This window comes from Martes martes, assembly GCF_963455335.1.
Source record: "Martes martes genome assembly, chromosome: 5".
NCBI classification, from domain to species: Eukaryota; Metazoa; Chordata; class Mammalia; order Carnivora; family Mustelidae; genus Martes; species Martes martes.
In genome coordinates, this window is record NC_137892.1 from 137,012,581 (window position 1) to 137,024,770 (window position 12,190).

The window sequence follows — 12,190 nt, forward strand, 5'->3', positions numbered from 1 at the left end:
ATGGTACGATGCTGACTGTACCTAGTGAGCAAAAAGTAGCAACCACTCTAGACTTGTGTGTGTCAGAAGGTGGGAAAATACATCCAACAAAAATTCAGGGGTCTTCTACTTCAGTGAAATTACTAGTGTCTTAGTGGTGCAGGGTATGTTGAGATATCCCTTCTAAGGTAAAGGATAAACTGTTCCATCTGGCCTCTCCTATATATAACCAAAAAGAGAGGCACAATGCCTAGTGGGCTTTTGATTTTAGAGGCAACAAATTCTTTTTCTGGATGTATTACTCTCGCTCATTTGCTGAGTGACCCGAGATGCTGCCTGTGCTGGAATAGGGCCTAGAATAGAAGAAGGCTGTGCACAAGATCCAGGCTGCTGGGCAAGCTGCTCTGCACCATGGGTCAGATGATCCAGAGGTGTTGGAAGTGTCAACAGCAGGGAGGGATTCTGTTTGGAGCCTTTGGAAAGATCCCATAGGGGGACTGCATGCAGTACAAACCCTTAGGATTTTGGAGCAAAGCTTTGTCATTCTCTGCGGATAACTACTCTCCTTTTTAAAGAGAACACCTGGCCTGCTACTGGGGCTTAGTAGATACTGAATGCCTAGCTATGGGTCACCACACTACCATGCAATTTGAGTTACCTGTGATGAACTGGGTGTTACCTGACCCTCCCAACCCCCAAGATATAGTTGGGTATGCAGAGTAGCCAGTCATCATCAAATGTAAGTGATATAGATGTGACAGGGTGAGAGCAGCCCAAATGCCTATGGTTCTCATTCCTGCTATATGGTCTCTCTTCCAGCCTGTACCTATGGACTCATGGGGAGTTCCCTACGATCATCCCCTATGATCAACCAGCAGAGGAGAGGAAGACTTTGACCTGGTTTACAAATAGGTCTGCACAATATACAGGACCATTCCAAAGTAGACATTTGTAGCACTATAGCTCCTGACTGGAACATCCCTGAAGGACAGTGGTGAAGGGAAATTCTTCCACTAGGCAGAACTTTTGAGCAGTGTACCTGGCTGTTCACTTTGTCTGGAAGAAGGAACGACCAGAAATGTGACTATGTATTATACTGATTCATGGGCTGTGGCCAACAGTTTGGCTAGATGGTTAGGGGCTTGGAAGGAAGAGGATTAGAAAGCTGAGGACAAGGAAACATAGAAAATAGGCATGTGGATAGACATCTCTGATTGGGCAAAAAACATGAGGATATTTATGTCTCACATGAATGTTCACCAAAGGATGACCTTAGCAGAGGAAGAATTAAATAATCAAGTGGATATGAAGACTCATTTTGCAGGTGTCTTCTTGGAGGATATCAGCCTCTTTCCCAACTACCCTTATTGCTCAATGGGCTGATGAACAAACTGTCCATGGTGGCAGGGATGGAGGTTATAGATGGGCTCAGTGACCCAGACTTCTATTCATGAAGGCCAGTGTGGCGATGGCCACTGCTGAGTGACTAATCTCCCAGCAGCAGAGACCAACACTGAGTCCCTGATATAGAACCACTCCCTGGGTGAAAAGACAGCTATCTCATGGGCAGGTTGATTACACAGGACCATTTTCATAATATTCTTACTGGAACAGACCCTCTGGATATAGACTTGCCTTCCCTGCATGCAGTGCTTCTGCCAAAACTACCACCTGTAGATTTATAGAATGCCTTATTTACTGTCATGGTATTCCACACAGATTACTTTTGATCAGTGAATCCAAGTGGCTTGATAGATCATGGAATGGACTTTTGAAGGGTTACATATAGCACCAGATAAGTGGCAATATCCTGCATGGCTGGGGCAAGATTCTCCAGAAGGCTCTATATGCTCTGAATCAGTATCCAGTATTTGGTGCTGTTTAGCCCACAACCAGGATTCATAATCCAGAAATTTGCAAGGGGTGGAAATGGGAGTGGCATCACTCACTATTACCTTTAGCAACCTGCTAGCAAAATTTTTACTTCTGGCAAATTTATGCTTTACTGACCTAGAGGTCTTAGTTCCAGAAGGAGCTCCCACCTGGAGACACAACTATCCCACTGAACTGGAAGTTAAGGTGACGACCCAACTACTTTGGGCTCCTCATGCCTCTAAATCAACAGGCAAAGAAGGGAATTAGGGTACTGGCTGGAGTGACTGATCCTGACTACCAGAGAGAGACTGGAATTCTGCTCTACAACGGAGATAAGGAAGAGTATGTCTCGAATATAGGAGATCCCTTATGGGAACTCTTAGTATTACCATCTCCTGTGATTAAGGTCAATGTAAAAACTGTATCAACCCAAGCCAGGCAGGACTACTAGTGGTAAAGACCCTTCAAGAATGAAGTTATGAGTCATTCCACCATGAACCAAGACCAGCTGAGGTCCTTGTTGAAGGCAAAGAGGAATGGACAGAAGGCAAAAGAAGGCAGCCATGACCACATTACAAGATATAGGAAAAAAAAAAAAACTTTGCCATGAGCATTTTCTACTTATTTTGTTATGAATACATTAGTGTGTGTGTGTGTGTGTGTGTGTGTGTGTGTGTGTATGTAGGGAGGGATGGTAAGAGGGAGAAGGAGGGAGAGAGGAAAGAGCAAATAATTTTTTCCCCTCTTATTCCCTTACCATAGAACACAAGATGTATTGACTTCATATCATAGTATATTTAAGTTATGGGATATCAAAGAGAAGAGTATCACTCAAGGACATCATTTTTTCTCCTGGGAAAGAGATTAGTGCATTTTTGGTTGTATGCAGGATAGCTGTATCATGTTAGGTGGAACTATGACCTTGTTATTGTTTTTGGAAATGAAGTATGTTTTGTTCTTTTTTAAAGATTTTATTTATTTATTTGATAGAGATCACAAGTAGGCAGAGAGGAGGCAGGCAGAGAGAGAGGGGGGAAGCAGGCTCCCTGCTGAGCAGAGAGCCCAATGCGGGGCTCAATCCCAGGACCCTGAGATCATGACCTGAGCCGAAGGCAAAGGCATAACCCACTGAGCCACCCAGGTGCCCCTGAAGTATGGTTTAAAGAGATATATATATACATGCCAAGTTGACAAAGTAGATTTGTGATGGTTAATTTTATGTGTCAGCTTGACTGGGCTACAGAATGCCCAGTTATTCAGCTAAATATTCCTTCTGGGTATTGGTGAGGATGTTTCTGGATGAGATTCACATTTGAAATGGTGGACTCAGTAAAGCAGATTATCCTAATTTGGGTGGGTATCACAGAAGCCACTGAGGGCCTGAAAAGAACAAAAGGTGGAAGAAGGAAGAAACCGACTATTCTCTGAGCTGGGACATCAGGTTTCTCTTGTACTCCAACTGGGATTTATACCATTGTGTACCCTGGTTCAGACCTTCAGACAAAGACTAAACTACACCAGTAGCTTCTCTGGACTTCTAGCTTGCAGACAGCAGATTTGGGGATTTAAGAGGCACCACAACTGCATGAGCCAATTCCTTAAAATAGATCCTTTTCTCTCTCCTCTCAGTATCCTGTTGGTTCTGCTACTCTGGAGAACCCTAGTACATGTCCCTTCCATATCAATCCCCTGGCCCCCTGCAACCACTCTTCTGAATTTTTCCAATACAGACTAGCTTCTGACTCTCTTAGAACTTTATATAAATGGAATCAGAATATGTACTCTATTGTGTAAGTCTTCTTCACTCTTTGTAATGTTTTTATTATTCATCTAAGTTGCTCTATGTTTCAGTAGTCTCCTCCTTTAAGATGTGGGGTACTATTAAATTACACGAGTATATTAATTTTCCTGTTCATTCATTGGTTGATAAAGTATTTGACTGTAAACTTCAAGGAGATCTTGTTTTAGAGTACTAGGCCAGGAACATGTGAAATATATGTTATTCAAGTTTTTTCACTGTCTGCATTTTCTTTTTTTAAAAAAAATTTTAAAGATTTTATTCATTTATTTGAGAGAGTGAGCAGGCATGCTCAAGAGAGAGCACATGTCGGGGAGGGGCAGAGTAGAGGGAGTAGTAGATTTCCACCTGAGCATGGAGCGCAACAGACGTGGGTTTGATCCCAGGACCCCGGGATCATTTACCTGAGCCCAAGGCAGATACTTAACCAACCGAGCCACTCAAGCGCCCCACCTGTGTTTTCTTATAAACTAAAAAAGGACCATAGTCTTGGTTCATAAGCAATGAAAATCAGTGGCACTAAAAAAATCAATTCAATTTTTGTGTACTTATCACAGGGATTTGACAGTGGTTTAAACTAATTAGACTACTTTATGGAAATTAAAAAATACAAGGACTTTCATGATAAATTTTTCTTCATGCGCTACTGAAAAATGGCAAAAAAAAACTATGAATTCATTAAAAAGTTATAAAACTATGAATTCATTAAAGGTTATGAAGGCAATGAATCTGCATACATTTTAAAGTGTATGTGTGTGTATATACTAACAAAATTATTTAGTTGGCGGATAGTTTGATGCATGTCTGAATTTGAAGCTATAGTACTATAAGTTTCCCTAAAAGATGACTACATTCCATATGTTGAGAATCACTGATCCATAAGAAACTCACTCAACACAAAAATAATAAAAATGAGAAGTAATGGAAACTGGATGGAGTAGAATGTGTATATGAGCTCAAGTGGAAATAGCTGAAGTGTGCTAATCTTTTTTTCTTAAGATTTTATTTATTTGAGAGAGAGAGCGAGCGAGCGAGTGAGCATGCACAGCAGGGGGAGGAGAATGAGAAACAGGCTCCTCACTGAGCAGGGAGACTGATATGGGGCTCAATCCCAGGACACTGGGATCATGACCCAAGATGAAGGCAGACACTTAATCAACTGAACAATCCAGGCACCCAAAGTGTTGGGAATTTAAAAAAAAAATTTTTTTTTTAAGAATTTATTTATTTGGCAGAGAGAGATCACAAGTAGACAGAGAGAGAGAGGAGGAAGCAGGCTCCCCGCCGAGCAGAGAGCCCGATGCGGGGCTCGATCCCAGGACCCTGAGATCATGACCTGAGCCGAAGGCAGAGGATTAACCCACTGAGCCACCCAGGTGCCCCCCCCCAATTTTTTTTAATTAAAGAAAAAATCTTTTTTTTTTTTTTTTTTTAAACTTTACCCCCAGTGTGGGCTCAAGCTCACAATTCCAAGATCCAGAACTGTATGCTCTACCGACTGAGCCAGCTTGGTGTACCCATGTGTACTAATTATTCTTGACTCAAGAATTTCTAATGATTCTGGCAGTCTATTCTCTATATCCTTCCTAAGCTCTCTTAAAAGTTATGCATACATGTTGTTGTAACTGCTAAGAGTGGTTATGTCTCTTTAAATGCATCTATAATAAATTTTTTTAAAAAGATTTTATTTATTTGACAGAGATCACAAGTAGGCAGAGAGGCAGGCAGAGAGAGAGGGAAGCAGGCTCCCCACTGAGCAGAGAGCCCAATGTGGGGCTCGATCCCAGGACCCTGGGATCATGACCTGAGCCAAAGGCAGAGGCTTTAAACCACTGAGCCACCCAGGCGCCCCTTAATAATTTTTTTTTTTTTAAAGATTTTATTTATTTGACAAACAGAGATCACAAGTAGGCAGAGAGGCAGGCGGGGAGGAGGGGAGCAGGTTCCTGCTGAGCACAGAGTCCAATGCGGGGCTCGATCCAAGGACCCTGAGATAATGACCTGAGCTGAAGGCAGAGGCTTTAACCCACTGAGCCACCCAGGTGCCCCTATAATAAATATTTTTAAGCTTTATTTCTTTCAATAAATTAAATTCTGTTAATCTAATGACTGTATCACGAAGTTACAGTGTCACTGATAAACTACTGTCAGAAACTAAAGTAAAACATACAATGGGGAAAAAGGACTGAATGAACAAGTAGCCAAAGAGGACTAGAAAGTAAAGATATAAGAACACAGAATTTACTGCTAAGAGATTACAAATCTAGTCATCTCCTTTCTGCTTCTAACTTGCCAATTATACATATGGGTATTATCTTAGATCCTTTTTTGTAATACTAAATGACAGTTCTGATAGCTACAATTAATTCTTACTCACTTATTGTAATTATCAGATGAAACATGTGGTTGTAGAGCCTTTTTGAAATTATTACGTCCTATCTGGGATGACTGACATAAATATAAGTAAGATGGTCACAATGCATTGTAACATAGAGCTAATTATTTGACGTAGGAGGGAAATGATACCAAATATATTATGTAAACTTATGAAATAAAAGATAATATGTAGAAGATGATTTAGGAAGAGAACCTAAGATGTTACAGACTGAAGAACATATGAAAATACCACGAAGATGTTTAAAAAAGGCATCTTCAAATTTTTTTTTAAAAAGCAACATATTACTGCACACCATCAGATGGCTAAAGTTAAAAAGAATGACAAAACCAAGTATTGGTGAGAATGTAAAACAACTGGAACATCGCTGGTAGAAATTCAAAATAGTTCAGCCATTTTGGAAAGAGTCTGGCCATTTCTCATTCACCACATGACCCAGCAATCACATTTATATGAATTTACCCAAGAAAAATAAAAACACTCATCCACACAAACACTTGCACACAAATATTCATGGCAGCATTATTCAGAAAAGTCTAAACTGGAAACACAAATTCATAAATTTATGAGTTCATAAAGAAATTACCGTATGTACTACTGATAATTGTCAGCAATAAAAATGAATAGAATATTAATATACCAGCAATATTCTGCTAATTAAAAGAAGTCAAACACAAAAAAACTACATGCTGTATGATCCACTGATAAGAAATCCTACAAAGGTCTAACTTTAGTGACAAAAAGTAGACTGGTTGTTTCCTGGGACCAAGGAAAGAGTACCATATAAAGAGGTGCAAAGAAGTTTGAAGGGTGATTCTAGATCTTGATTGTGCTTCAAGAAAACAATTTTGGTTGACTGTTAAAAATATTGCTAAACATACAATAGTAGACAGAAATAAACAGACTTAACTAGACAGGAGCTTGTTGATATAATCAAACAGAAAAAATTTATTTCAAGAAGGGCTTTTAATGAGGTGCCCAGATGGCTCAGTCGGTTGAGCGTGTGACTCTTGATTTTGGTGCAGGTCACGATCTCAGGGTTGTGAGATGGAGCCCACAATGGAGCCTGTTAAAATTCTCTTTCTCCCACTCCCTTTGGCCCTCCACCCCCCTTCAAAAAAAAAAAAAAAAAAAAAAGATGGACTTTTAGTAATATATCTTTAGTGAGCTATAGATAAAAAGAAATGCAAAGCAATCTTATAAACTGTATTCAATGTTTTTGTTAATATAGTAGGACAAAGCAAGTAAATTATGTTCCTTTCCTTGGGAACCAAGACTTTTAGCCTAAAGGAAAGAACAAAACCAAAGAAATAGACTTTCATATAAAAAATTTGAATAAAACAATCAAAATTAATTCTTGATTTATTTTTGCCTTTCTAAAAAATACACATTTTTTAGCTCTATCCTCTGGAAAAGGCCCAAAGCTATAATAACCCATTAGCAAAGAACATCTGCAGCATCTAAATTCTTCTCTGCAAAGGGAATTAGGGCTCTTTGGAAAAATGGCTGATTTCAGGTTTGGGACAGAAAATGTACAAGTTGAGTCTAGGGTATCTTGTAGAAGTGATCAGGTTACAAAAGAGTAATAAGGTTATATCAAAAGTATAAAAGACCAACCTGAAGGGACTACCACTGGCCAAAGATGGGACAATCTGAACTTCAAAAAAAATTATGATTAGAACATTTAAAATACAAAGACAGGGCAGTTGGGTGGCTCAGTTGGTTAAGTGTCTGACTTGATTTCGGTTCAGGTCATGATCTCACGGCTATGCGATTGAGCCCTGCAACAGGCTGATGCTGGGCATTGAGCCTGGTAAGGGTTCTCTTTCTCCCTCTCCTTCTGCCCCATCCCCTGCTAAAAATATAAATAAAATAAAATATAAAGACATACAAATCTATTCATTCACACTGATATTAAAAAAATGAACAAACTCGTTATAATAGGTGCACCAGGTTGACAACATCTAAACTGAAAGTGGGATAAACAAACATTATGTGCCTCCTGATGTGATCACTAACATTCAGCATCATCCTGGTCTCCTACTCCTAAAATTGAACTTCAATATGATTAAGGCTCTAGATCAAAGAGTTTACTGAAAAAAATATGGTGAACAGAGGAATAACTTAAATGACACCAGAAGGAAAAGATCTATGAAATCTAGAATGTGGGACATTCTATAGGAAAACATATAAGAGACATGAAAAAAAAGAGGAGTAAGGGGTTGACTATCATAGATTAAGAGAAGAGACTTAAAAGCCTTATCAACCAAAGCAACCGCAAACCAAATATACAAATACATTTTTGAGACAATCAGGGAAACATGAACATTGAATAGGTATTAGATATTAGGGAAAACTTATTAATATTTATTTTGATATAGATGGTAATGATATTCTGGTTATTTTTTAAAAGTAATTTCTGTTAAAGAAATTCTTTAGACACTAAAATGTTTATGGTGAAATGATATAAAGTATGGGGTTTGCTTTAAAAGTACTACAGCCAAGAAAAAATAATTAAAAAAAAATCTAAGTGAAGGATTAGAGTAAAATAAGATTGGGAAAATGCTGATAACTTTGAAGCTGGGTGATGAGTACTTCTAACTATTTAAAATTTCTGAAATAAAAAAAATTCATAGGGAGATAAACATTTTTATGAATGAAATTTTTAAGAACAACTGTAGTTTAACTCTGCACTATTACAGGAAATTCTACATATTTTATAATATCAAAAAATGTAAATATATATTTAATGCAATCTGTAAATCTGTAGATTTCATGTCTAACATATAAATTAAAGGGATAAGAAAAAAATAATTTTCTGGAAGGCAGAGAAGACAGAATTTCAATTACTGATTTAGAAAACTTACAACAGTCATCGAATAATTTATTAAATAGGGATATTAACCAGCACTTTCAGCCTAATATACTGAAATAAATGTTCTTCCTCAAAAGAAAAATTCTTAAAAAATAACTGAAAAGATTCTTTTAAATCATAAAGCTTACAAAGAACTAACCTTCTATTAAATTTCATGTTATTTGTTATCAGGAGTCAAAATAACACTCACGTTTTGAAGGAGTTGCTCAAACCAGTCATATCCAGTATCTCTGCATGCTGCAACCTAAGTGGGAAAATATGGTGAAACTATCAAAATTAGAAATTTACTTAAAAATCTGAAAAACAAAAACAAAAACCAAATCTTTGCTATGTTTTAGCTTGAAGTATATTAATGTCTCAATGTTCTCATTTAAAAAAACTATTCTTTTAGTAAACCAGTAATTTACCAATGCTAAACAATTTAATTTTAAAAACACTTTAGAAGATATTCCAGAAATTAGTTTAATGTATTGAAATTAAATGAGGTATTAGAGGAAAGGTGGATGGGAGGATGCGTGAAATAGGTGAGGGGGATTAAGGAGAGCATTTGTTGTGATGAACACTGGATGATGTATGGAAGTACTGAATCAGTATATTGTACACCTGAAATTCATATTACACTGTATGTTAACTAACTAAAGTTAAATAAAAACTTTAAAAAATACAGGATATTACATTTTGAATAATAACTTCAATTAGTCAGAAAAATCTGTAAGATTTAAAACAATACAAATAGAAATGTTTGCTTATTATTTTCCTTCTAAATAGAAGATTTAAAGACATGAGTGAAACAAAGATGAACTTGTAAATGATAATACAAAATGTATGTTCAAAACAAAAAGTACTTTGGGTTGAAAAGGTTTAGAACTTGTGCTTATAACTAAACATAATGAGACTTATCTTAATTCATATTTTCTGAAAAAGTACTAACCCATTTTAGGTTGCTATTCCCGGGCTACTGTTACCTATTCATCCACTTTTCCTTCTTCCCCCTCTCTGTTTTCAATCAGTGGAGGAATACAGAGAATTTCAGTATCAGTGCTTAAGTGAACGAATGCCAAGAAGTGATTATGTAGAAATACCAATCTCATCTTCTTTGCATCCTCTGAGTATCTCCAGCAATGTAAAGGGAAGTTCAGCTGACCCTGAACAATGCAGGGTTTAGGGATGCTGACCCCTTGCATACTGGAAAATCTACATATAATTTTAATTTCCCCAAAACTTAACTTTTAATAGCCTACTGCTGATCAGAAGCCTTATCAATAACATAAACAGTTGATTAACACATATGTTGTATGATATATGTATCATATACCATACTCTTACAGTTATGGAGTAAGCTAGAAGAGAGAAAATAGTAGTAAAAAAAATCCTAAGGAACAGAAAATACAACTTATAGTACTATATTGTATTTACTGAAATAAATCCATGTATAAGTGGACCTGTGCAGCTAAAGGGTCAACCATAGTATTAAATGTCAAGATTAACCAAATATCTCATCATTGTCTCTCTCTTCATAAGAGAGGGTAGGCCTAAACTAGGTTTGCAACCACAGGGACCACACCTTTGTTCCAGTCCTTACCACATCAGTGATGTTTAAAATTTTCCTTGTCATTGCTTCTTTGTCATTGTGCGGAGTTGGAGTAAACCAGAGTTTTTGGAATGTTTCATTTACTAATTTCTAGAAGAAAGAAAATTTCAAACTACACAACTAAAACAAATGGCAAAATTATCAATCCCAAATTCTTATTAAAACCCAAAGTTGGGGCACCTGGCTGGCTTAGTCAGTACAGCATACAACTCTTGATCTCTGGGTCATGAGTTCAAGCCCCGTAGTGTGAAAAGAATTTATTAAAACAAAACAAACAAACAAAAAAACCTGTCCCAAAGCTATAAGTAACTAATCAAAACATAAACTACCAGGAATTTTTGGCAAGAATTTCTCAGTTTAGAAACACTCATCAATTAATTTCTTAAATTTATAATCTTTTACAAATGGTAAAAATTTTAAATAGGTGATATTATGCCTAGCCTACGAAATCTGAATAGTATACACTCAAATGTTTTTGATCAAACTAAAAAATATTTTTACTACTTTTGGGGAAAAGTTGTTAAAAACAAACACAAGAACAAATACAGGGGACAATAATATACAAATAAATTAATGAATAAGATTGAACTTTCAAAGAAGTATTTCTTAACTTAGAAAACCAAATACATAACATTTGAAAATTAATTTGATAACAAACTTCTGCATATAATGTAATCACTATGATCACATTAAATATTATAATTCTATTGATTGGGAAAGATCAGATTTTATTAACATAAGATCTAGAAATAAAGACGTAAGAAAGTATGTCTTTTTTGAATTTATAATCTAAAAATGTTGATTCGCCTATAAAGGTTTTATAAGTCATATTTTACATATATATCAACAAAGTTTAGATATAATGAACACTTACTTAAAACACAAATGAAAAAATCTTAAAGTAGTCACCATTTCATCTTACCTTAATGCCCTCTTCATCATTGACTCTGCGAATCATTTTTACACACATTTCCGTAATTTTTGGAAATGTTGGCTGTTCAATACAGATGTCTCTTAGAATCTTTATTACCCTTTTCCTGACACTGATACCAGTATCCTAAGAACAGAAAAGTATTTTTAAATATCAGAAAAATCAAGATGCTCGATGTATGAAATGTGATAAAATAAAATTAAAAAATAAACACTATCAGGCAGTCTATTGACTACTAACATGATAAAGATGGTCTATATATTTCCTCTCTCTCTGCTTTCTTATTAACGTTACTATAAATACAGGTTATTATATTGTTTTACTTTTAAAATATGAAATCCAAGACATAAAAAAAATATTAAATAGCACTGAACACAAGACTAGAACATAAGCTCACCAAAATTAAGTGGAATAATAAACATGAAGCTTATAGAATAGTGACACTTAAACAGCATATGAAGTATTTTTTTTTTCATATGAACTATTTTTAACAGAAGTGTTAAACCTAAATTCAATTGAACCACTGTCCCTATCATCTTATAGTTGATAAGAAATACAAGAAACAAAAGAACAAATTAAATAAAACCATGAGGAAATAACAAGACTGACCCTGGTCTTTTTAAATGAGTCACTGTCATGGGGGCAATGTATAAAAAGAGAATACTCTAAATTTTAAAACATGATCACCAAATGCAAAGTATGCTCTTTGACTGGATTCTGTTAAAAAAAAAAAAAGCTAGAAAATA

General features: G+C 36.2%; 1 protein-coding gene across 1 annotated transcript in view; it reads right to left on the reverse strand.

Annotated features, from left to right (window-relative positions):
• The window catches only part of NIPBL (NIPBL cohesin loading factor), a 202,560-nt gene that overhangs the window by 28,551 nt on the left and 161,819 nt on the right, over positions 1 to 12,190 (reverse strand). The window contains exons 30-32 of the mRNA XM_080803351.1: positions 11,436 to 11,570; positions 10,505 to 10,603; positions 9,113 to 9,166 (exon numbers count right to left, since the gene is read on the reverse strand). Of these exons, the coding sequence (XP_080659477.1) occupies positions 9,113 to 9,166; positions 10,505 to 10,603; positions 11,436 to 11,570 (288 nt within the window). The remainder of the gene's footprint in view (positions 1 to 9,112; positions 9,167 to 10,504; positions 10,604 to 11,435; positions 11,571 to 12,190) is intronic.